At 42.7% G+C, this 26010-nt stretch overlaps 1 protein-coding gene across 20 annotated transcripts in view; it reads right to left on the minus strand.

Annotated features, from left to right (window-relative positions):
- ANK3 (ankyrin 3) overlaps positions 1 to 26010 on the minus strand; it is a 287099-nt gene that overhangs the window by 93521 nt on the left and 167568 nt on the right. For all 20 annotated transcript variants that reach the window (XM_077183367.1, XM_077183364.1, XM_077183370.1 and 17 more), the window contains exons 8-17: positions 24654 to 24752; positions 17428 to 17526; positions 12736 to 12933; positions 10891 to 10989; positions 9126 to 9224; positions 7794 to 7892; positions 5538 to 5735; positions 4943 to 5041; positions 4127 to 4225; positions 237 to 434 (exon numbers count right to left, since the gene is read on the minus strand). In XM_077183367.1, coding sequence (XP_077039482.1) covers positions 237 to 434; positions 4127 to 4225; positions 4943 to 5041; positions 5538 to 5735; positions 7794 to 7892; positions 9126 to 9224; positions 10891 to 10989; positions 12736 to 12933; positions 17428 to 17526; positions 24654 to 24752 — 1287 coding nt within the window. The remainder of the gene's footprint in view (positions 1 to 236; positions 435 to 4126; positions 4226 to 4942; positions 5042 to 5537; positions 5736 to 7793; positions 7893 to 9125; positions 9225 to 10890; positions 10990 to 12735; positions 12934 to 17427; positions 17527 to 24653; positions 24753 to 26010) is intronic.

The following is a 26010-nucleotide window of genomic DNA, read 5'->3' on the forward strand; positions in this document are numbered from 1 at the left end:
ATTAATGCTGGATTGATAAATTCCACTGCAGCATGAGTTATCACCAGACCTTGGGTACTACAAAGGCTCCTTCAGTGTGACACAGCACGCTGCTCTTTGCTAGCAGAGACGACGATGTGTGTTCAGACACCTGCAGTGGCTTTCAGGGGGCAAAGCGTAACTGCAGGGCCCTCTACTCCTCTTCCATAGACACAGACATCACACACAGCCTCAGCCCCGGGCCGGGGCACACCCACCTTGTTGCTGAGGCTGACGTTGGCGTTTCTGGCGAGCAGCAGGGACACCATGTCCACGTGTCCGTCCTGCGAGGCGAGGTGCAGCGGGGCGATGCCCTGCCGCGTGACGGCGTTGGCGTCGGCGCCGTACTCCAGCAGCGTGGTGGCTATGTCCATCTGGTTCTTCTTGGCAGCTATGTGCAGGGGTGTGTAACCGTTCTGCCAACAGAGAGCACTTCACTGAGAGCTGCTCATTCAACAGGGTGATAAATCACTTTTCTGGACCTCCTCAACTCTGTGAGTAATTATGCCATTAGTCCTAAAAATTCTGTCAAACTCAGTCAAATGCAATGTTAACAAGCTGCATGAACCAATGTATCTGACCTTTAGGCAATCTTTTTTTTTTTTTTTTTAGAGTACTGCTAGAAAGAGGAGGATTCTGAAGTAAATTTTCAAATTTGGGAAAAAATATCTTTTCAGGAAAGGACAATCTATAGAAACAGGAGCTTGAGTTCTGTTTCACAGAGATTTGCTCCTTTTCCTTAAATGTACATAAAATCTTTAACAAACAGAAGAGCAACATAAGGGTTTATAACTCAGAACAGCTGTTATTGTTTGGGTTTTTTTCCCATTTCCCAGTGTGAACGAAAGCATCATGCACATGAAATATGGCCTTTCTTGCAGCATTTACCCTAAACCTTACTGACAAGCTGGTTTTTTTCAGATCAAGGGAAAACTGAAGCATGTAACTTTAGAGTCACGCATCTTTTTATTCCTTCCAATATGTGTACCCAGGGAGCCCACTACTAAAAATGCAGTATCTCTTGCCTGATACAATTTTGTAACTCTAAAAAGAGACAGATAGGCAGAAAATAGATAAATGGATGTAAAGAATAACTGATCAGCACACAAATACCAAAACTCTGATAGAGGTATGACCACTTTGTGGTACAGATTGCAATGACTGTTTAGTCAAGAACTTCCTGTCTTTCAGAAATTTATTAGGCCTCATTTTTAAGTAAATGACAAATGTGCACACATTTGCACTTGAATAAGAGACAAGGTCAGGGGGGATGAGACCTAAACGGCATAAACCATTTTGTATTTTTGTATGGCATCATAAGTACCATTTGCATCTCAGATTACCATGCCCAATAAAATCTACCTACAGGCACAAAGCATTCACCTGGCTGGGCTCCTCCCTGCACCCACAGGGCAGCAGGGCTGCTCTAAAAAGGAAGAGATGCAGAGCAATGCAGGTATGAGCAGGGAATAAATACAGGGGGGCTCACCAATGATTACAAGAGAGCTTCAATAGGAAAGTGGCAGCAAGAGATGTACAGCACTAGTTTCATGTGGAAAAGGTTCAGTAACCTTCAACATTCAATTAAGATTCAGTTCAGATCTTGGATACTAAGGTATTTGAAAATGACACTCAGGAAACACAGTGCCACAATCAATAAAGGAAGCACATGGCCACTGAATTTTCACTTTGAAGATAAAGTGCTTCAGGAAAAACAAACATAATCTTCTCCCTTAGACTTCCTGCATGACACTGCCATGTAAAACAACCACTGCCACATGAGCACCTAATAAATCCTAAATACTACATGCTAAATCCTGCATATCTGCTAAAACATAACTCCTTGAAATGGAGCTCATATTACATTATATAAAATAACAAATGCAGTTTCTAAGCCTTTTCCTCAGAAATGGGCATATATTGCTTTCAGTGGAATGGACAGCAGCAGGTTGCCAAGAAAAGGCAAAAAGAGAGCTGAAAAATAAAAGCTGAAATTCAGCTCAGTCCCCGTTTGCATCTTCTCCTCATAAGGGCAGCACTCTGTCACGATGCATAGATGGAGAAGGGAACAGAGAAGTTCAGAAGGAAGGGTATTGGGTTATTCTGCTTGCCAGGGAAAAGAGTGGAAAAAGGAAAATGGTTAAACATAAAAGGACAGAGGAAAACTAAAGCTTTGGGGATGGCATGATGAGGAAGAAAGGCACTGTGAAGTGGATGCCAAATTCAAATTAGGGATAAGCTGCACATGAAATTAGGCACAATTTTTGCCTATGAAAGAGAAGAATGGTTCATCAGGATAACTGTACCACAGCACTAGACTCTGACATGCTCATTTCCCATACCCTGTCACTTACGAATCTTCAGGGCAAATTTTGCTGGGCTTGGCTAATGAGCCACTCTTAAATTAAGATCAGTGTTAAAGACAGTAGTGTCACAGGAAAGGCAACCACTGATGGAACTAACGGTGGAGCCAGTGATGAGATATGACATAACATTTATTTACTGGACCACATTTACAAAAAGTACAGGAAATCATCTGCTGTTACCAACATCGTCTTTTGGATGAGTGCACAGTGGGTGCCCGAAGCAACAAACATGTTATGGTTAATTTTATTTAGTATTGACGCTCTGCTGGCTGCTGCCGTGGCTCACTTGCTGCAGAGCACTAACAAATGCTTTCTTTTAGGCACACTTACAGCTGGCACTTGGAGGCCTGAAGTGGCAGCTGCAGAACTGCTCTGTTACAGATGGGGAAGCTGAGGTGACCTGACACAAGGGTTTGTGCCATGCTGTACCACAGTCTGCAGGGCTTCCACCTTGTTTGGACTTCCCAAGCCCTTGGCAGGGGCTGCTGCAATCCCTGTCCCTATAGGATGCACAGCTCCCACTGGCAGCTTCTTTCAGTGAAACTGGGTCAGTTGCCTTCTCATCCTCTCCAGAAGGCCCTTCCTTCCCCCCAGTGGCATTTGAGAGTGCTGTGCTGCAGCAGTGAAAGATCAGAGATCACTCTGGCTGCCCCCCTCCCCGGGCACTGCTCTGGCAGATCGCCGCTATCGACAGCATTGATTTTAAGCTGTGCTGCTGGCAGCCCGTGTTTATTTAACTTCCCCCTCCTTGCACTACCAACTCTGGGAGCCCCACTCCATCCTCTCCTGCAGCCATGCAGAAGGGCTCCAGGGTATGGCTGCACTCAGCCATGTGTGAGAGAAGGCAATCAAGGAGCACTGCCCATCTAACTACAATACTGGCTTTTCCATTAGCTCTCCCTTCTCCACAGGGCTTTTCTTTTGCAGATTTAAGGAAATTGTCTGGGTTCTTTCAAATGAGGTATTTCCACTGCACTTAATCTGCTTTAACCTACATATGTTTCCATCCTGCTTTACCTAATGTTCCTGCTCAAATATCAATTATACTCTGATTGATTATAGTATTTATCCATCCCATACTTAAAACTGGGATCCACAAAAGAAATACTTTAAGCTTCTCTAGATTCTCTTTGTTTTATGCACTACCAGAATAAATTTACATATTTATTCTTTCATATCCTCTGAAACCTTACACTAGGCATTGTCTTGCCTACAGTAAATTACAATCAAAGCAGGGCTGTGACTACTTTTATTTCTTGCCAGTCCATTTACACTGGGCTAGAAATATTTTGGTGAAGCACATGAATAATTACATATATTGTGCTGAGAAACTTATCTGGCCTCAGATGTCATCCTGTGGCACAAGCAGAAGTACCCATGCATAGCTGGGCTTCAACCCCAAGCTTGCCCTGCACAGATCTTAAGATGCAAAGATACAAAGTTGGCTAGCTTGGAGAAGTTTCTGAAGAGGTTGGACAAATGAAAGCAAGGCTCAGCATTTTCTGAGACTGAAACTGGTGATTTAAAGTGTTTCTGCATCCTTATTTGCTTTTTTTATGGCTGTTTTATTCACCTGCAGGATTATTCTTAGCAGCTTTATGTGGACATGAGACATTAACAAACAAGGTCACCGAGCCTCCTGTAACTGCAAGCATAACAGCCTAGAAAGAACAGGGGCAGACAGGGAATAAAGTGACATAAAAAGCCTGGGTATTGCTCCCCAGAGTGGGCAGTACTTGTACCTTGGCAGAGGCGTGAGGTGAAGCTCCCTGGTCCAAGAGGAGGAGGGCCACCTTTTGATTATCGTAGTGTGCAGCTACATGCAGTGGTGTTAAACCGCTCTAGAAACACATGCAGAACAAACAAGTGCTGTTACAGACCCTCTCCAGGGGAAACTCAGGGGTTTGGAAAATTCCAGTAGATAAGGTGAAAAAACATATTTGTTACTCCTTCGTGTATCCAGAGTCTTTGGGAACTTTTCAAATCAAAAAATAAAACAAATTTGGAAATCCTTCTCAAGCTGTGAAAGCCCCATTCACTTTTCCCAGGGAAGATGAATAGAGAAGCGCAAATCTGTGCTGCCCCAGGGTAAGGAGGTCACACCCTTGGCAATATTTTCCTTTTACTGCAGTGGATAAGTAAACTGCCCCTTGGATCTGTAAAAATCCAAGCTGGGCCGGTTTAGAAAGCTTGAGGTCCTGTTGGCCTTTGCCCCCTGCCCCATCACGAGAGCTGGGGAAGCAGAGCCAGCTACCCAAATACTCTGATAAGGACTGTAAATAGTCTGGGTAGGAACACAGGGGAATGGTTTGTCTCCATTCCCCTGGATGTGAACACAGACCACATCACTTTGTTGTCAATTAATGACAATTAAAAGTCACTTTGTCAAGAGTTTGCTGGCTCTTAGCAGCCCCAGCAGGGACTGGAATGCCAAATGAAACCAATTCCAGCTAAACCCAGGCTGTGGATACTAGTGTGATGGTAAGTAAGTAGGAGCACATTAATAAATTATTGTCTGATTTCAGATATTTGCTGTGCAGCAGTTTCTTCTGTCCTACCTTTCCAGCAGCATCAGGAGATGCATTCTTCTGAAGGAGGAGGTTGGCTACCTCGATTTTCCCGTACTTTGCAGCCACATGAAGCGGAGTAAATCCTTTCTGTAAGAGAAAGCAGGAGTATAGCAGCCCTGGGCACTCCTTCTCAGGGCAAACAAGGTTTGTCTCTGATCTGCAAGGATGCAGCTGCTTCCATCCACCCCCTTACACAGTCCTGAGTACAGGCAGCAAGTCTGCAGATTCCCAACTGCCCTGTGGGGTCTGGAGGCCCCTCCCTTGCAAGGCAAAGCACTCTCTACTTTAAACAGGGGACGAGTCTGTTCCTTTCTTCACACTACCAAAGACCCAAGGGCAACCCTATCAACACCCACCCGGAATTTCTGCCCTGCATTCCTCCCATTCCAAGAAAATTCATGTCTGCTCACTGGGATGTGTTAAACATCAGGGCCTGAGGTACAAGCATGAAGCTTTGTACCCTTTTAATAAACATAGCTCACACTTAGACTGTATGTGCATATGGCTCCTGCAGCATTTAATTCACAAGCAGCCCTTGCTGCAGGTGTGCTCTGTGATTCTGCCACTCCTGCAGCTCGCTCACCTTGGTGATGATAGACAGAGATGCCCCATGATCCAGAAGAACAGAAGCCACATCTTCGTGCCCTTCCCTTGCAGAGAGGTGCAGGGGTGTGTAGCCTGACGTGGTGGCTGCATTGGGAGATGCTCCCTGCTGCAGCAGCTGCTGCACAATGTCTGCCTTGCCCAGGCGGGCAGAAATGTGCAGCGGGGTTTGGTCATCCTAAACACACAGGGAACAACACAGACATGCATGAGAAAACTGCCCCTCACACTGGGGGGGCAATATATGCCCACATTCTGGCACTTTTCAAAATTGCACATGAGCGTTAATTCTGCTGAGGTCTTAGGTAGGGAATGGTGCACACTGGCTTTCTCTGTGTCATATCACAAAGATACCTTGCTCTCTGTTAGTGCATCACAAAATATTCCAGACAGTGACATAATCCATAAAAGTTAATAAACTGATCAATTTTCTTCCTTATCTGGATTTGCCTCACTTTGCTTTGCAGGCCTTTCTGAAAAGAAAGCTAGTGCATAATTCTGTTCCCTCACATCTTGATCTCTTTTATACTTCACAGCAACATTTAACAGCTTAATCAATTATTACCTGCAAACTTGCATAAAATATCATAATTTTGTGCTTCTTTTACTGGTAAATGATTGTTTGGAATTTTGCAGTTAAATTTTCCATAAGTGTAATTGATGATAGAACATGGTGTAGAAATTAATTCACTTCCTACTATAAAGTGGAATAAAATAATAACTTTCTACTTCTCATTCAGAAGACAATAATCTGAATAGTTTTAAGTATGGTGTTTCCCTGTCACGAATCTCACAGTTTATTTCTTTTCCTTAATTGAAAATATTAGGGTGTTGTGACCTTGTTCTGAGCGTTTAAGAGGTAATTTCTCACCTCTTCATTATCTTGTTTTTGAATTTTTGTCCTTTCCCTTCTCTGCTGTACAATCTTTGGATTAAGCACACTATCACAACAGTGTGGCCAAGCATCTTTTGATCCCCATTTTCCTCTGCTGAATTTCCTACCTTTTGAGAACTGTCCTGCAGTTCTGGGCTGTTCTCTGCAAGGGAGACTTCTGCCCATGCCCATCCTACAAGAGTGATTTTACACCTCTGAATTTAGGATGGGAGCATGCCAGGATATACATGCTGCTCCTCTGCAGGGCAATTCTCCCCTGAGACTGGGGGAGCATCTTTGTGGTTGTTAAATGATTCCAGTTTGTGCCTTTTTCCCACAAATTTCTCACAGCTGATGTTAGCACTGGTGTATAATCTACTGCTTGCATTTAGTTGTTATTTATGATAACAAACTGATCACAGGCAATGGCAGTTTGCACAAATTAAATCATTCTGTGAATTTACTCAGAAAATATTTGCATGACTGCTTCTGAGCACGAGCTGTTCACTTCAAGATTGTCTTTGGAGATTTACAAACCACATGAATCAGTTCTATTGTCAGGCTCCTTGCAGAAGTGTATCAGCTAGAAATATTTAGTCAGAGTTCCTTATAAGTAGATAATCTCAACAGCAAACTTCCTTGTGACCCAATTCACAGATAATTTCACAATGAAAAATAGTTTGGTTTTTTTTTAGGCTACATCCATTTTATGACCATTTGGGGAAAAAATATTTCCTGAGTTTACCTATTAAGACTGCTATTTATTGCACCCATTTATCTCCTTGCCCTGCCTGTTTCCTGGAACTCTTTGATTTCCATAATTTTGCATGTTCCTTCATGCCTCTTGACCATTTCTTCTTCCTCCACCCTTATCTTCCCCAACTGCAATTGTTTCCATAGGATCTGCTCCTTCTTTCCAGCCCTCTGCTACATCCCCTCACTGTGCCTCCTGCCTTTAGGTGGTGTTCTTTAGAAGTCTAACTATTTTTACATATATATAGGCTGCTGCTTTAGGGACATGACAGGAAACACCAGAAGCCGAGGGTTTCCAGTTCTGCTGAAATAAAAGCAGATTTGAGGAACTCTTCTCCCTCCTCAAATCCCACTTCAAAACAAAACTCTTCAAACCCATGATAATTTATATTAAAAACTGGGATGATATCAACCTGACATCTTCTGCCTTGTCTCTTACAGATCACTCGTGGCTACAGTAGGAGGGTACATAACAAAATATCAGTGGCCACCACAAAGGTTTGGCTTCACCTCTTCCTCATGCAGAAGGGCACAGCCAAGATGAAGGTGAGTCCTTGCTTTGCCCAGCATGGATCATGTAGGTTTGTTCCACCTGGGCCATGTCCTCACCTTGGCTTTGGCCTCCACCTGGGCTCCGTTCTGTACCAGGTACCTGACGACCTCAGTCTGGCCAGCCCTGGCTGCCATGTGCAGCGCTGTCTCTCCTCTCTGCACACAGAGCACAGACAGAACAGAGTCAGACACACTGCAGGGAGGACAAACACCAGCGTGCTTCATAAACACAGAAATACCAGGGACCCAGCTCAGAATGATCCACTAGAAAACTCTGCTGTAGCTGTCTGTAAGATGCAGGATTAAATCAGTATTTGACCTGACACTGTGTGCTGCAAAGCAATTTATTGCAGGGTCAGTTTCCCAACCTCAGTATGCCTTTGTCATTATTTTTTTGCTGAAAAGAGACAGTGCAATTTTTATATTACTAGTATTTTATTAGCAATGTTTAAAAATATATCCTGAATTTAGTAAAAAATGTATTTCAAATTTTGTATATTCAGGCACACATATATTTGGCTTTCCTTCTGTAATGCCTTATGCCTCTACTATCATTTGTTATCTGACAAGCACTGAGGCAACTGAACAAGAAGGAAAAAAAATCATTACTGAATACATTCATCTAAGGTTTCATGGGCTTAATGGAAGACAAATCCAAGGAGACTCGAACAATTCATGAGGGAAAAGCGGTTTCTACCTTTTTGGTTATCAACGTGTCTTTAAGTACAAACATCTGCTAATTAACAAAGGTGCTGCATTTTTACACTATTTAATAGAATCAGCAGGTGAAGACTTTTACAAAATATTGCCCTCTAGCTGCACCTGTGTATGGAAAGTGAAAAGGAGGCCAAACTGATAAAGAGGATCAACATGCTTCTGCTTCTCTTCCACTTCCCAATTTTCACACACCCATCCAAGAGCAAGTTCAGTTTTTACACATGCCCTGGGAGCCTTGGGGCATGCAGCACACAGCCAGCAGAGGAGGCTGGATGGACACAGGCAATATGTCCCCACAATCTGCTGCAATCTGTTGAATTTGCCTTACATGGCAGACCCCCAGGGTCTTGGGAAAACAGCACTCAACAGTCAAGCACAGATCTCAAAAATTGCATCTGAGAAGCTACAGTATGTTCTCATTCTTTACTTCAGAAAACCAAGAGATTAGAGCCTGCTTAGGGTCAGCCCCCTTGGACATTTCCTCAACCTGCCAAGCATCTCCCAAGTAGGAGTCAGCAGGCTGCACTTGGCCATGACTCCAGCACAAGCCACAGGTGCTCTGGAGGTGGGTGGTGGACAGCAGAATTAGGCACTCCATCCCAGTACTGCTCCCAGATATTATCACACATTCATTCCCAGTCCTGCCTCGCTGAAAGGAAGCCTGTGACTCACCACATTGGTAGTGTTGGGGGATGCTCCATGATGCATTAGCTGTGATACAATATTTACATGTCCCATGAAGGCAGCAACATGGATTGGAGTTAGGCCCGACTGAAAAACAGACCAAAGGTCAATTAAAATGCTTATTTCCACATACCTTTACAGGACATCATGGAAAAAACATAAATTTTTCTAAAGTGAGTAAACCCAGCTGCTTGCTCTTCTGAGAGGGTTTTATCTTCCTAAAACCATATACATGTGCTTAAATGAAAGGGCACACAGAATTGGGAACACCTATGAGTGTGCTTAGTGAGCAAATATATAAATGTTCTAGGAATTCAGTAGTTCTTCATCAACAAAATCAACCACAGCTAAGCAAAATTAAGATTAGGCATTAGCTAAATATTGTCTTGGAACATGAAAAAGAATATATAGAAGCATTCTTGCTGCAAAGGCAAGCCTTTCTGAAACATTCAGGTTGTGCAAAAAAGATCACCATCATGAATCTGCACCACTTCCCTTACACAGGATATGAGAGCCCAACTGGAGAGAAAGAGAGGGAGAGAGGAGGAGAGGGGGAAAAAAAGGGAGCAGTCACTCAGCAGGGCATGACCTCAAGGATTTTGCTTTAAAAATCCAATCAGTAGTTAATATTTCCCCACGTGGAATCACCCTAAAGCCTCCTCACAGCTGCTTCTGCACAGCTGCACCAAGAGTAAGGCAGAGCCTCCAGAAGGGCCTTTGGCCACCAAGAGCAGGAGAAGGCTCAGTGGATCTCTGGAAATCCCCATGATTTAGGCAGCTTCCCCACAGATATGTACAAGTCCCAGAAAGCAGAAGTGAGGAAAGCACTTTTCTTCCTTTCTCATGCAAAACAGCAAACATGAGCAGAAAGGCAGAATAACTGGCCAAGTGTGTTAATTCTTTTACCTGTTTCAAACAATTTAGTAAATGCTTTTAAAAGTTTTTAAACACTAGTCTGGAGCTACATGAACTGTAGCCAGGGCAGACTCTTCTCCCTCAAGCAAGCCAGGAAGGGATCTGTATGGTTTGCTGCTGCATAATTAGAACAACCCCAGACACATTAAATCAAACTGCATTTTGTGGAGATGAACTATTCCCCATGGCACCTTGTTTAATCCATGGAATTAACTGTCATTTTCTAACATGGGCCATTCCACTGTGGTCACACATGTGATCTTTGCTCCACTCCTAACTTGGTACAATATACAAGCATGGAGATAAAAATGCCCATAGGTACTTAATCAATCTCAGAATTGTTCCAAGAACTGGGTGCAGACTATCTCATGCTGACTGAAGTGACAGCTTATTGATTTCTGTCTAGCTGATTTGTGATGTCCCATGATCTTGGGAGAACAGAACTTCTTTGTGGAAAGCCAAAAAAAGGTCTGAACTAAACCACCTTTTAAAACAGGACTTGAGTGAAGCAGGACTTAGTCTTCACCTCAATGTCTGTAACAGAGCAAATTTTCATCCTTAAGACCTTGAATTACAGAAAGAAAACTGGCAGAAATGGTAGATTTTAGGAAGTTCTTCTGTTACATTTCACTTGTTATTCTCACTGTAATCCCAACATCTATCAGTTGTTTGTGATTTGTGATTTATTGATCAGTTTTATATTTCATAATATCTAGTTGAAAATAATCGTTGACTTAATTGGCCCATGCTCTTTCAGAAATACTGAAATATTAATCAATACAGAGGCAATGAATTTTGTAAGAAAAGCAAAGACAAGCATGGAAAGACCATTTCTTACCTCAGTTACAGCTTGAATTGATGCACCGTGCTTTAGAAGTAGTTCCATTACTTTTATTCTGTTCTTCTTGCAGGCAATGTGAAGAGGTGTGAAACCATTCTGGAAATGAGAGAACACACTTTTTGATGCCCTCATGTAGTTAAAAAATAGAACTGGGTATGGAATTCACAAAATAGATTTTTCTGTTTGAAAGGAACAGCTCCCAAATTTATTTTGGCATTACTACATTTTTCATGTAATAGAAAGTAAACAGTTAGAAGATAAAGATCTATTTCATATATCCAGTTTTAATTATGAAATATATTGCCCACTCCAATAATTAATTTATTTTTAAAAATCTCAATTCATGCAAAACTGTCAAACCCTTCTTTTTTGCTTACCATATTCACTTTTACCTGGCTAGAGTTTTCTGCTGGAGGTTTTGGGGAATTTGGGGTGGGGTTTTTTTGTTGATTTTCTTTCAACCTTTTAGAACTGCTGGTAAAAAAGCACTTTACATTTTACAGGCTCTGGAATTTACATCTTCTAAACTATTTTTACTACTTATTTTCTTTGTTTGTTTGTTTTCCATTCATTCTCTGTCAGTTTACTGCAACTAGAAATATTTCACCTCTTCCTTTAAAAAAGATGTGTGCAGTGGGGTGAACATTAAAACTATCATTTTATTTAGTGTGAGATGATACCACAGAAAAAAAGTAAATCAGGAAAATAGGCTGTCCAGAACACCCACAATTGGTACAGCAACATCAAAGCATTGAATGCAGAGCACTGAATGCTGCTCAGTACAAAAGAGCCTTTGCAGAACATTCTGAAAACAACTAGCAGAGCTGGTCCCTCAGATCTGGCCAAAATTATCCTTTTTTACCTGCCATACAGTAAAGAATATTGTTTTCCTGATGTGAGGTCCATGTCATTGTCTGCTCCAGTGTAGCAGCTCCCACCCCTCTCCTTGGCAGTGCACAATGCCCAGGGGGAGCTCAGCTGTGCTCCATATATCCTAACAGCTTGACCACAGACACCTGAATGCAGGCTGGTCTGCCACAAAAAGCACAGGAGCTGAGAGAAGGAAACCTGTGGAGCCTGTGCTGCCTCCAAGAGAGTCCATCCCACCTGGCTCGAGAGGGTTTCAGGAGCTCACAAAACATTTCAGGAGCTGAATGAGTTAGCATCAGGCTGTGAGACCAATCAACCCAATTCATGTCAGAATGTAAATTTGTTTGGAACAGTTCTTGAAGAACAAATCAGAGAGACATTTTAAATAGAATGGACTGAGATTGCAATTTGAACAAAAGGCATTAATGTATTCTGTCTGTATGCAGTTTAATTGCACTAATGTATTTTGCTGCTGAAGTTGTTTCTAAAGCAGAAAGGCATATGACTCCATTGACATGGAATACCACAAACACTCATTATGCAACTAATTCCTACCTTTCACTGTTTCACATCACTGAGAACTTATAAAAATTCCCTCAGTTTTAAACATCACTGATTATTTTCTGTGTACAAACACTCGGAAAATAAGGATTCTCTCCATACCAAAAACTACAGCAGTTATGCCTGCAGCTCTTTCATCTACTCATAATCATAAAAACCTACCAGGAGGCAAAAGGGCTCTAGTTACACTAGAAATTCATAAATCACTGCTGACTGTCTGCAAGCAAAGGTCTTCTCTGATTGCAGGGTACATTATCAACACTTTGAACCTCCAGTGTTTGTTCTTGGGCTGTGGCAATAACAGCTCATCCTCTCTGTCAGCCATCAGCAGGCAGAAAGCATCTCCCAGGAAGTCCCAGCACAACTTTGCAGGAGTGTTTGGCTGTGAACAGTGCCCTGCTGGGTACTCACCAGTGCTTTGGCATTAGGATTAGCTTTCTTGTCCAAGAGAACCTTGGCGACTTTGTAGTGGCCACAGTGGGCAGCGACATGCAGCGCAGTCAGGTAGTCATTGGTGACATCGTCCACGGGCACGTTGTGCTGGATCAGGAGCTGCACACAGTTTAGATGATCCCCTTGTGTTGCCATGTGCAATGGAGACAAACCATTCTGCCAACAGAGAGACCCAGCAGGATGGGTTAGAGGATGCTCAGAGAAGGGAAACTCCTCCGCGCCGTTCTTGGGAGTGTTTGTTGTATGAAGAATTTTACAAGCTCGGAGAGAACCCAAAATAAACACTAACATGTTCAGTGTAAGGATGGGGGTTCTTACTCCAGAATTTGGAGCTTATTTGGTAAGAGTTTGTAAGCAGCCCCACATTGAAAAACTGTCATAACATACCAGCCATGCTCTAAATGCAGCTTCCTTCCACCAGCATGTCTCAGACAAGCTGCTCAATTTACATGAGTTACATGAGGAACAGCACTTTGTGACTTTTAACACCCCAGCCAGGGAATTTGCTGGTTTTTAAAGCTGAGTTAAACTCACCTCTCTAAACGTGGCCTGTATAAACCAGGCATGACAGCACAGGTCAGAGCATCCCTCAGTGAACACTACAGCCTTCCTTCATCCCTCCACTTGTGTTTTCCTGAATTTGGGTTGTACACATGCTTACACCACATTGTCCAGCTCTGGAGACCACTCTTCCCAGTCCACATAGGTAAAACACCAGAAGTTTCAACTGGGCTAACAATCTCTGAATAAAACCTCCATGCTGTGACCTACCAGGTAAAGCTGTTCCACAAGGGAAACACCTGAGAGAGACTCACGCACCAGTGAATTGTGTCTTGCCATGTTTAAAATAGTGAACAAGCTGCCAAAATATATTATATTTACAGAATAAAACCACGAGAGAAAATTCTCAAAAATTGAAAGGACTGACACTATTTCATGATGAAAGATTAAAAATATACACCAGAAGGAAAGAGCCTTTGTTAGCAGCGGTACATAGCTCCTCCTTCCAGCTGTAGGGGCTTTTTAAACTCGATTCTTCTGATGCCAAATTTAGTTTTGAGTGCAGAATCTATTCTTGTAGCAGCACACAATGGTTTATAAGCTGTAAGTGACTGCCAGCACACTGTGTCTGCATCGGGAAACACAAACCTTTGCTCACAGGCGCAGTGCCCTCGTGTGACCGCAGCCAGCAAAGGCAAAACCAGCCGGGACCTCGGGCTCTGACACAGACCCTTCCCTCGGCCATGTGGTAACAGCCAGAACTCCAAAGAAAGGTGGAAATACGCCGTGGAACAATGCTTCAAATCGAGATGGAGGCAGGATGGTGAAAGCAAACAGGTGAATCCTGTCAGAGCTGAGGAGCAGTTTACTGGCAGTGCTGAGACACAGACACTCTCGGACACAGTAACATCTTTCAAGTAAGATTATCTCATGGGCATCTCACTTGTGATTTATGTTGGCTTGGATAAGCCTCTCTCCCATTCCCAAAGGCTACTACAGCAATTAGCTGCATGGAAGCTTCATACAAGCAAGGCATTTTAAATGTTTTCACTGTCTTCTAGTGTAGTTAACAGTAGAACAAAAAAGATTAATTTCCCTTGGTCACCAAGTCTTCCTGAGAACAGTTTATAACTGATGATGCTTTAGAGGTGAGAGTAAAAAAATCATGAAACTTTAAACACCATCCTGCTCCATTTTATAAGAAAGATCCTTCGGGTGAAAAGTGCCGTGCTTCACAGTAACAGCCAATAAACCATAAACTCAATCTCTTACTCCATGACTTATTAATGGAGTAAGAGATTGAGAAGTTGATATGGGACTCCCTCATAGGAGAGACTTGTACCAAAAAGACTGACGTGGATGGAAAAGAAAGGAAGAAACAGAGCCAATTTGAAAAGTCAGCAAAATACTTGATAAAAATCTGTCATGGATGTGAGAAGTGCAGCAGCTAGCCAGACCTCAGGCAGAAAAGTAAGAGACAAGACTGGATGCTAAAGAAGAAAAAAAAGACAAAAATAAAATTGGAGAATTTTCTTTTGTTATACCCTAAACCAGGCCTAGTTCTGTTGCAGTTGATGATACTGTATAACCTTACACAAGTCAATATTTCAATGCCACATTCAAAATAAAAATATTACATGTAAGGGTGTTCTCCAGGCCCATATCCTTCTTGTGAGACAAAACAACCCTAAGAAGTGATCTGGCACTTTAGGATGGAGCCACTTTATAAATACTCTTACATTACTGTTTTTTTAAAGATTGCCAAGAAAATATTAAAGGGAAAGAAGTTCAAGATTAATCAAAGATATTGACCATTAAGGACCATAAGGTCACACCATACCTTAAAACCACCAAATAAAAAAACCTCAGAACAAAACAGGACCACAGAGATGAAAAAAAGTATCACTTGTCTGACTAGATAAACATAAAATTTCTGAGCTTATTTTGTAGCTGTGTGGCATTAACTTTAGGGCAAGAAAAAAGAAAAAGAAAAAGGACAAAGAGCCAAAGAAGTGTGGAGTAATTTTAAAAAGATGGACCTTTATTGACAGGGATGTAATATCTTACATCCAAAATCATTGGCATGTTCAGGACTAGAATTCCCTTTTCATTTTGCCTATAGAAACCCCCATATAATCCATTAGGTCATCACCTTCCCTGAAAATAAATCTAAGGTTCTTCCAGTGCAAAAAAGGGTCAGCACTACACTAAACCATCTCTAGCAGGAAATAGCTATCAAACTGCAGCCTGGTTATTATTCTGAAAGAGTTTTATATAACATGAGAAAACTTTGTGAAGTTCAAATTCTTTCAAAGATGTGTCCTATTTCCAATAATATATGACTTAATTTGAAGAGAATGGAGCCACTTATTTTTGCAGAGGACGGTTCTGCAGTTTAGTGCCAAATGAATGAATTCATTTATGCCATTCAGAGCTACTTCCTAGCTCACCTTCTGAAAGTGGCAAAATTAACACATCAGAAGGAAATGCAGGAAGCTCTGCGCTTTCTTCTGTTCACTTTTTAACATGTAAGAGCTTTCCCTCTTCCAGAGGAGGCTCTTATTTTGCAGAAGTTGTTTATATAAGCCTCTGCAGATCAACATTCAGTCTGTCTCTCAGCCTTAGGCAATTTCTAACCCACTATCCCTTGTAATCTGCCTGATTTTGTCTAGTGAACTCTGGGCTAGGCTCTGTGAGTCTGCTCAGGAAGAGCAACAAATTCAAAACCTACAGTCCTGGAACAGCAGCTTAAGTTTAGGGGTAACACCTGAAAATACAACATCCACTCAACAGAGAAATGTAATTCCTTAGGAGAGATTTTCATTTACAATGCTGGAAATGGAAGAAATTTGGTGTATGTTTATGTGGGTGTCCTTTGGTTTGTTGTTATTGCAGGGTTTTTTGTTTGGTTGGTGGTTTTGTGGTTTTGTTTGGTGGTGGTTTGGGTTTGTTTTGTTTGGTTGGTTTTTTTTTCCTTTAAGTGATAAAAAGAGCTTTCCAAGAGGGTGGAAGAGCCTTTCTCCCTGGAGTATGAACTTCAGGCTCCAGGAATGGCAGATGTGGCCCAAAGGGTTCCTAGACAGCCCCTTGTGGTTCTCCCCTGCTCATGGAGTTTGCAAGCTAGGGCTGTGGGAGCCCATGGAAATCCCACATGCAGAGGATGGGTGAAAAGTGTCTGTCAGATTACCCATGACAGCCCTTGCCAGTGACTCACTGAGCAGAGGAAAGTGGTGCCAACGTCCCCAAGCAAATGCTAAATATAATCCAGTAAAGGGGGGAAAAAAAGGAGGGAGGAGAAAAGCAGAATATAGAAGGGTGCTGAGACAGAATAGGACAGGATGACAGAGAGAGAAAAGAAATAACAACGGAACAGGAATGCTGCTGAAACACATTGGTTACGGACTAAGGGAAAAAAAAACCCATATAGTGGAAGGTTATCTTTGGAAAGAACCTCAACAAACTGCACAGCCCAAATGTCATCCCTGAATGGGGAAGCCATGGATTGCAGTGGTGCAAAGCAGGCTGCTGCTCTGAGATTTGAAATCAGCACCAACAGCACAGCAGAGACCACTGCCTGCAGGGTTCTGGCAAGTGCTTCCTTTAATGCCAGCCCTTGGGTCTAAAGAAATCTGTGCAGCCTGGCACAGGTGATTTGAAATTACCAGGAAAAATTTTGCATGATAAACTGTAGAGAGACAGAAAGGAGAGAATCTGGTAATCAGGCTAAGTCCTTAGGAAATATGAGCTGTCTCTGCAAAGGGACATTGCTCTATTTTTATCTCTTGTCTCTTCTCTAGCCTTAGGGTAAATTGGTACAAGCTGAAGATTTATTGTAATCACTGTGTATTTATTCCAGGATAGACACAGAGTTCTTCAGCTACTGAAATTCTGAGGGATAGGGTTGCCACACAAGCCTTTTTGGTTGGCACAGAAATCTTTTCTTGTATATCTGGATTTAACACATTTTACATATGCAGACGTGCTCTACATACGGCATTCACTTTGGAGAGCTCCCACACAGTTACTTTAAATAACTAAGAAAGAGGAAAGTTATTGCCAAACCCTTAAATATATGAGACATACAGAATTACATTAGGAAAAAGAAAAAAAGGTGCAAGGATTATCCCACCAGGAAAGAGGATCAGTTACCTTGGTTTTGGAAAGAATAGGGGCACCACGATCCAGCAGCATTTCTACAACCTGCTCATGGCCACTTCTTGCTCCACAGTGGAGGGGGGTCAGCCCATCCTGTGGGACACAGAGTTATAACTGATTAGTGTCAGACATGCTGAAGTCCTGCACACTTTTGTAGAGGCCTGTGATGTCCCAGGAGTCTCATTAATTCCTGCAAGGCGCTGCTCTTCTGCAGATGAACACTTGAACCTGTTTGTTCGAACCAAGAGAGCACATTCTGGCTCTGATTTTCTGAACATGTAAATAGCCATATCACATTGGTGTTCATGCAATGGGCTCCTTCCAGGCCCTCATTGCACATGCAAGAAAAAGATGAGATTGCACTTCAGGTGCTTTTTGCCTGCATGCCTTGGAGAAAAGTGGGTCTCTCATTTGTCAGTATGCATCGGAGTCAGCAGATAGTCAGTCAGTCTGAGAGGAAAAAAAATCCTCCTCAGACTTTTTTATTACACTGATTTTGACAAGTGTGCAGCAGATGAGAAAAGCATCTTAATCCCAGGTGATGGGAGTATGTTGGATTCACTTCTGCCTCTCTGTGCAGACTGTGCTTATGTGAGCCCCAGCTGAATGACTGGCCTAGAGTCAAGGCAAACTGCCCACACCCCTTTTGGAATAATTGGCTTGGTAATAGTCAACATCCTAATGCTTGCTGCAAATAATGATGTCAGTTTTCAGAAACTTTGGCTTTTCCATTTATAAATCACAAAGGAAGGGGCTTTTCTCTGGTGTCTTCTACTGCTCTTAAAACACCTATGTTGTACTGTCTAGAATATGTATGTCACATCATTTTTATACAAGGGATTATCTAAAATTCCTTCTCACATACTCTCTTCACACACGTGCACTGCCCCTCCATTTCCATATGATAGCAAGTATTATTAAGGTACCTCTTTAATAATACTTTTCATGTGGAATTATATTATTCTTCCTTGGTAATTCCTAAACCACACTCTACTGGAATATCAGCTTAAGCCCTGCAAAGTGTGGAGGGCAGCCAGGGAGAGGGGGGACGTGGTTCAGAGAGCCTTACATTCTCCTGCTTCTACATTTTTGCCTGCTCCTGATAAACCTATGGAAGATAACAAGTAGGAATTTTCATGATAAACTTTTCCTGCTACTTTCATTTAAAACTTGCACGGTTCTCATTGTGCCTGTTCTTTCACTTAAAGTAAGGAAGATATTTTTGACATAGATGAAAAAAGTATTTTGGTTCAGACTTAACTCCCTTAACTCAGGGAGTCATTTTTCCCCACAAGATGAATGCAGCTTGGCCCACAATGTTCTTACTGACACCTCTCAAGTCATTTCTACTGTAATTTCTGCTTCTTCCTGCTATTTCAGCCCATAAAGTACTGGGAAGTGCATCTTGTTAAAATGATACTACACAGATTCAAGATGTATTGCTCAAAACACTTAAGACAAAGAGAAAAGATACCAAAACCCACAAATTATGCATTTTTCAGCTGAGTTGCAAATGTTTTGCCACAGCTTCACAAGCATTTAAAATGGGTAGTGCATATTTCTCATACCAGTAGCTCCCACAGGTGAGGGCATTTCATGTACTGAGCAGACACAAACATTTGATATGAAAATATCACCCACAAAAAAAGGAAAACTTGTATGGGAAGGAAAATCAAACCCAGCAAGGCCAGGCAACTGCAGACCTGTAGGCAAGAGCTGAAGATCACTATGCACATTCAATTGTTCACTCTTTTTACTTTCTATAATTATCACATTCTGCAGGTACATCAAAGACAGATACTCAAGGAGATCAGGCACTAAAGTTAGAGACCATTTTCCTGATTTAACACCTCCCTAAGTCATTTCACCAACATACCATGGTTAGCTCACAGAGAATGAGACGCATTTGGTCATCTTCCTGTACCAGGCTAGACCCTTCCAGTGCTCCCAGTGCACAGCACCCACTCCTCTGTGGGTATTTCTGGCTGACAAGGTTTCTGTGGCTCAGGAGGAGCAAGCAGCCATGCTTGGCCACCTGCACCTCATTCTGGGCCACACAGCAGTCACTACCAGCAGAGGCATCACTGGTGTGTGTCATTGTTGTGTGACACAACAGGACAATGCATGCAGGTGCTTGTCAGGACAGCTGATCTACAGTCATTGTTCCCATGATGTCAGGTCTCCCTCTGCAAAGAGCAAATACACTCCAAGACAGATAATTTAGCAGCACAGATTTTTTTTTTTTTTTTGTATTTTTAATTCACTATTGGTTTAGTTAATTGGCACATGACACTGAGAGCAGGTAAAGAAATGTGCAGGGGTAATCTAAAATGCAGATAAGAAAGACTTCTTTTTCTAAAAAGAGATTCTAAGATTAAAACAGACTGCTATGAGCTCAGTAAGACTTCAATGACTTTGTCAGGAGATTTTCTAGTTGCTTATTTACTGTTCACATAGACTATACCATGTGAAGCATAAAATGTATTACATGTATTAGGAAGCAAACTTGCCTTAATATGAGTCTGCAATGACTCAGAAAAACCATTACAAACGATTATGACAATAATCTGCAGATTAAGGACTCTGTAAGTATGCACTGACATGATAAATCATATCATCTGTATTATCTATCCCTCCAGAGAGCCTGAGAGCAGCTTCAGCAAAGCCAAGAGGACAATAGGAGGAGCTATGGTTAGGTACAAGCTGCCCATTAGCATTGCACACCCATCTCAGGGGCTGCTGCCTGCTTTAGCTTTTCTTTTAAACACACACAAATGAGACCTAAGCATTGTTTCTGGTCCCTGTTGACACTCAGGTACCTGTGTAGCTCTCTGATCTTGTTACACTGGACTCTAGACTGTCCTGAGACTGAGCCTTCCTGCTGCTGGGTGTTTCCTCACCACCACAATGGCTTTAAGGGACTCCTGAGCAGTGTGGGGTCAGCCCAGAGCAGCCTCCTTGTGCTCCCCAGCTACCAATTTCCTGTCAGTGCTCACTCAGGATTCCCCTTGCATCGTGGCATCCCCTGGGCTGCTCCCAAAGCCACAGCAGCCTCAGTGACACAGCTCTCACACCAGTGAGCATCAGCCTCTAACCTGGTCTAAGAGAGACGAAACCAAGCACAATAAAACTGAAATGTGATGTAAACATTCAGCAAGAGCTTGTCAGAGTTTGAGGCAGCCCCCAGAGCCTGTCCCCAGCCCTGGCAGGAGCAGCAGGCCCTCCTGTCCCCTGGGCCAGAGGGAGCAGCACACATTGCCAGGGGAGCCATTCCTGCTGCCTCCAGGGTTTATCTCCATGCACACCCTCAGCCCAGCAGGGCTCTGTCCACTCCATGCTCCAGCTCTCCTGAATCCTTCACTCCATTGGCAAACTATTGCAAACTGCCCCTCCTGGGCAAGAGGGCAAAAAACAGGGCTTGCTCTCCCTGCACGGGCAAAGCACACTCAGAATGCCAAGGCAGTGCCACTGCAGTTATTTCATATCCTAATACATATGAGTTTTCTGGAGCAGCTTATGCATGATCTGATGCATCTTCAAAGAGCATATCCCACGTGTTTTCATGCAGATATGAGTGCTGGGCCTGTTGTTCAGCTGCAAAATCAGTAGAATGAAGATTATAAACACTTACTGTTAATCCAGGCTAAAACTTGCTTGCTGCCTGCTTCAGACACAAATTCACTTTGGCATATACAGTATTAGACAGCCAAAGCAAATCAAGCTAATTTAATCAACCTCTCTAATTAAATTTTACTTTTTTAAAGTCTTTTCTGGAAGACAGAAAAAACATAATTAGGGCAACATTCAGTAAACATGTTACATGAGGCATTAACAGGCCTTTGCCCAGACTCTTGGCTAAAAACCAGAATGATTAAAGCTGCCCTGGCAGCACACAGCTCTTGAGGGGTACCCTTAAGAATTCAGTACCCAGCCCCAAATACCAGTTGCTAGACATCTCACACACAAAAAAAAACAGAGGGAAGAGGAACAGCTGGTTAAAATAAACAATGCAACATAGCGTGAACTAAAATGGAAAAAAAAAAAAAAGGCTTGTCTGAGTCTCAAAATAGTTTGAACATAATTTTTGGGATGTGTCTCACATGTTCTCTCAAGTCCCAAACACAGTGTGCAGGTGTGTAAGAGTATAATGGTGCTCATCAAATCCCAGTCCTAATGAATCCAGAGAAAGTGGGAGCTCCTGGATTACTGTTCCAGTAATTTAAACAGGATAAGGATTTAGCCCTTCGTGTTAACCTTTTGTGCAGTACTTCAGCACTGCAGTTTCCTGGACCATCTGTCAGCAGCAAATGCAAATGCTCATGTTAATGACTAAGGAAAAGAAATCATTACCTCAACTTATTGCTCAGGAAAGGCTTTTCGTTAATTTATCTATAAAATTATTCTTTTTGTGAACAATAAAAAAAGCATTATGTGGAGAGTATTCCAATATCCCATACAGAGGATGGATTGCAGGAACAAAATGCCAGCTGAATAGATAAATCTGTCCCATCTAAGAGTCAGAGTAGCAAATCCTGGCTCTGTTGGTCAACAACACAGAACAGTATGTTCTGCATTCTCATTTAAAGGTGAAATACAGACATGAAACAGGAGAAAGAAAGGTCTAAGAGTTTCTCCTCCTGAGCAGTAGAAACCAGAAATCTCAAGATTTTATTTTTATCCTTTCATAAGGGTACAGAAACTTTGCCATTTTCCTTTAAGGAGGTATTTTATCTTCAATAATCAATCTTTGAATTAAACAATATCAGAACGCCCAAGACAAAAAAACTATCCTAATAGAAAAAAAAAACCTGCTTATCTCTTACATACAAAAATTCTGTAAATCTCTTAGAAAAAATAGAAAAAAAGAGAGAGGACTCACATTTATAAATATGGCACTAGGAGACTCACTTATTTTCACATGCAAATCCCACCTGTTATCAAGCTGTGTGTGCATTCAGCACCTGCCCCTCACAGAACACAGAAGGCTGGGCTCTGCCTGGGCATCCAGCTGATAAGCAGGGCTTGACACATGTATCAGAAAAGACAGCCTCAGCTGCTCTTTGCCCTTCAATGCATTCAGCAGTAGTGATGCTGTTGTAAAGGATATGACCAGAGCCTGTATTTTTGCAGGGCCATTCTATATCTGGGACATTGAAAAGAAAAATAGTGAATAAAAAGAAAAAAAAGGAATATTTGCAAAGTTGACATATCTTAATTGTTCAGCCTTGGAAAACAACATTGGGTCAGGTTGGAACAACAGGGGAGATTTAGCAGGAACATGTGTTGCGCCAGCTCAGAGCAATTCATCTTTGCTATTGAATATGAGAACCAGGCAGGCTCTCCTGAAACAATGCCCTTTTTCACCCAGCACCACATTGCTCTCAGCCTTTTGGTTCTGATTTCTGAGCCCTGCTGGTGCTCTCCCTTCGGGGGTCCTGCGGGGTGTGGGGCTCCGGGAGCCGCCGGGAGCGCAGCCTCACCCAGCCCCGAGTGCAGGACACCCGCCCCAGCCAGCGCCAGCACCGCAGCCTTGGGGCACAGGTCAGCCCGAGCTGGGCACACCCCTCCTGGCCTCTGGAGAGCATGGGTGCCTGGGGAAGCAGGCAGGCTCTGGGGGAGCCAGGAAAAACAAACCAGTGCTTCGTGAGCCACGCTCATCGCTGCCTTTGCCTCAGTGGGAAGCTGTGCCAGGCTCAGGAGCTGTTAATGCTTCTGCCCTCTTCCTAGATCCTGTTTCCGTCCCAGCCTGTATTTTTAGTTACATAAATTATCCCAGTGTCTGACCCCGAGCTTGTGACAGAGGAAATGAAGCAGAGCACGAATTTTCCTAACTGAAAGAACTAACTTGACTCCAACTATTTAAAGTACTGGTCCCTAATGATTTGGACTGCAGTGGGCCATACAAATACATGCAGAGGGAAGCAACTAATCCCCCACCAAGTCCCTTTCTCCCTGCTTTGACCAAATGCACATCTGTCACACACCATCAAACAGTGTCCCTCCCAAACCACAAGGCAGAGGCACACCCCTTATCCTGGTACCCCTGTGTGGCACAGAGAAGGCTGGAATTTCAGTCCAGGAACTATACCCACTGTCCACATCACCCATGAAAAGTAATCTCTTCCATGTTGTTGCCCAACTAGAAAAGAACTTAAACATTTTAGAAATAAATCATAAATCAGCTGCTAAAGGTAAAATAGAACAACATGTGGAGAGAAGGAAGAGATGACAAAATAAATTGACCCAGTTTCTGAATTCGACAGAGAACAAAAACACAAATGTGCCTAACAAGCACTGCAGGAAATCTCAGGCACTACAGTAACCAAACAAAAACCTGTGAATACAGGAACAACTGCAGAAAAACCATTCTTAGGTTATTCATGTACTTTGCTTAGAATGATTCTGAATGGTAGAACTTATACTGATGAATTCAAAATGGAAAAGGTAGAGGTGATAATTTAATATGTCAAGAAAATGATAATTGTCAGAAAGTTACTGGGACAGCTCTTGAGTGTGTTGCAAAGACTGCCCTGACAGCCCACAGCACCACTAGTTCCCGATTTACTTCCAAACATTTGAACTTTTTCCTTCTCTCTCTTTTTCTTTTTTTCCTGCTGTGCAAGTAAATAAAATAACCCTGGCTTGGCTGGGTCTTAACTACAGCAGTAGGACATAACCCCATGCACTGAGTTTTTAAGTCACTCAGGGCACTGAGTTAGGTGTCAGCCTGATGGAAACCATCCCTGTGCCTGCCCCATGTGCTGACAAATCCCACACAGAGCCTGAGCTGCAGGAGAATCATCAGCCACAGCACACTCTGTGACACTGCCTGTGCATAGTGAAAGGCAAACACACACTGCAACTCAAAGTTACCCTGCTAGCATTCAAATTCTGAAATATCTGACTCGAATTCTCATCTTTTAGCATGTTCCTGTACATTCACCTGTACTCCCAAGCAGATAAAAGCAGCTCCTAATTAAACTCTGGAAAAAAAAACCCATGGAAAATGGTTGGCTCTGAGCTTTGCCATCCTTGGTGTTTCACACACTGCTGTAAGAGATTTAAATGTTAGTGTCCTACTGCAATAATTTCATTAAAAATAAATGCAGTGCAGCTGTAGCAGCCTCCTGGGAAGATGAATGATTTAAGCTCTACAGCAACACACAGGTCAGAGGCAGTCATTCCACACAGCCACTCACAGCACTCACACTTGAGCTTACCCTTGTTTTGGCATCAATTTTAGCTCCTCGATCAAGTAGGAGTTTGACCATATTTGCATTTCCCCTTTTTGATGCAACGTGCAACGGTGTGATATCATTCTGTGGAAGAAAACAACATGAAAATAAATATGCATATGTCTATCTTTCAGGAATTCCACTTTTGGTTTGCTCACAGAGTGAATTATGCCCAATTTGCTAAACCATAACAGTTTGTTTCCCTGGGAGCATGAAAGCAAAGCGAAGCTGTGCTCAACCTCACATGTGAATTACTGGCCTGATATCTCAACATACACACAGTGAAGACAAAAGTCAAATTGTTGTTAGAGTTATAAGATGACATGATTGTGCCTCAGCTCACAACTTTTGCTTAAGGGTTGAACTTATACAATTGTATTGAATCTCAGCAATTTAATCCAGCTATGGTTGTTTATGAGCCTGTATGATAAGGATGCATACCTCAACTTCACCAGCCTTGTAGGAGCCATAGAAAAATAAACAAAACCATTATATCTGCAGAACTCATACAAAAATTATGAGAGGCCAGCATTACTTATTTCTGAACATTATCAGCAAACCCTGAAAGCCTGGCAAGCACCTTCATTTCAGTTCCACCATTAATTTTGCCTCCTCAATTTGCTCCTCTAACGGTGTAACACCGTGCAGGAAGTGGGGCTGCAGAGAAGTGCGTGTGCCTCCCTGAGTGTGCCTGGCAGGCTGGCACAGGCAGGGATGCTGCACATCCAGGACAGTTACATAAGCCACTGTGAGCACACACAGGCAGCACTCCTCAACAAGATGCAGCCAGGACGTCTCTTCATGCTCTGCTGACTCCTTTATCTCGTGCCCTATGAAGGCCACGTCCTGTGTGTATCTGATCATATGGAGCCAAGGAAAAATAAAAGGATCTAAACAGAGCACGCAGCTAGGGTATGCAGACACAGAGAATTGTAAAGGATGTGTTCCTGAGTGTTGGGGGCAGCACAAACAGCTGGCTGTGCAGGCCAGCAGCCCTGGCAGCCAGCAGAAAGCAGCACACACAGTGTCCTGTGGCTGGCTGGATCAAAGGCACCCTGAGCAGCAGGGAGGGGTATTGCTGTCTGACCTGGCTAACAGAGCCCTCAGCAGCACAGGTGAGTGCAGTGATGGAGAGCCAGCATCAGGAAAAGATCCCCTCTAAGCTGTGACAAGCTGACTCACAGCCTAATCATAACACCAAGTACCTCATGCAGCTGCTACATTTTCATTTACACAAAATTTCACTATGAAGAAAATTCACAGCTACTAGAAAGTACTAATTAATGTTATCTGAGAGGTAAAATACATGTTAGCAAGGTTAAATGACAGAGATCCTTTCTAC

Source organism: Agelaius phoeniceus, chromosome 9 (genome assembly GCF_051311805.1).
Source record: "Agelaius phoeniceus isolate bAgePho1 chromosome 9, bAgePho1.hap1, whole genome shotgun sequence".
Lineage (NCBI taxonomy): Eukaryota > Metazoa > Chordata > Aves > Passeriformes > Icteridae > Agelaius > Agelaius phoeniceus.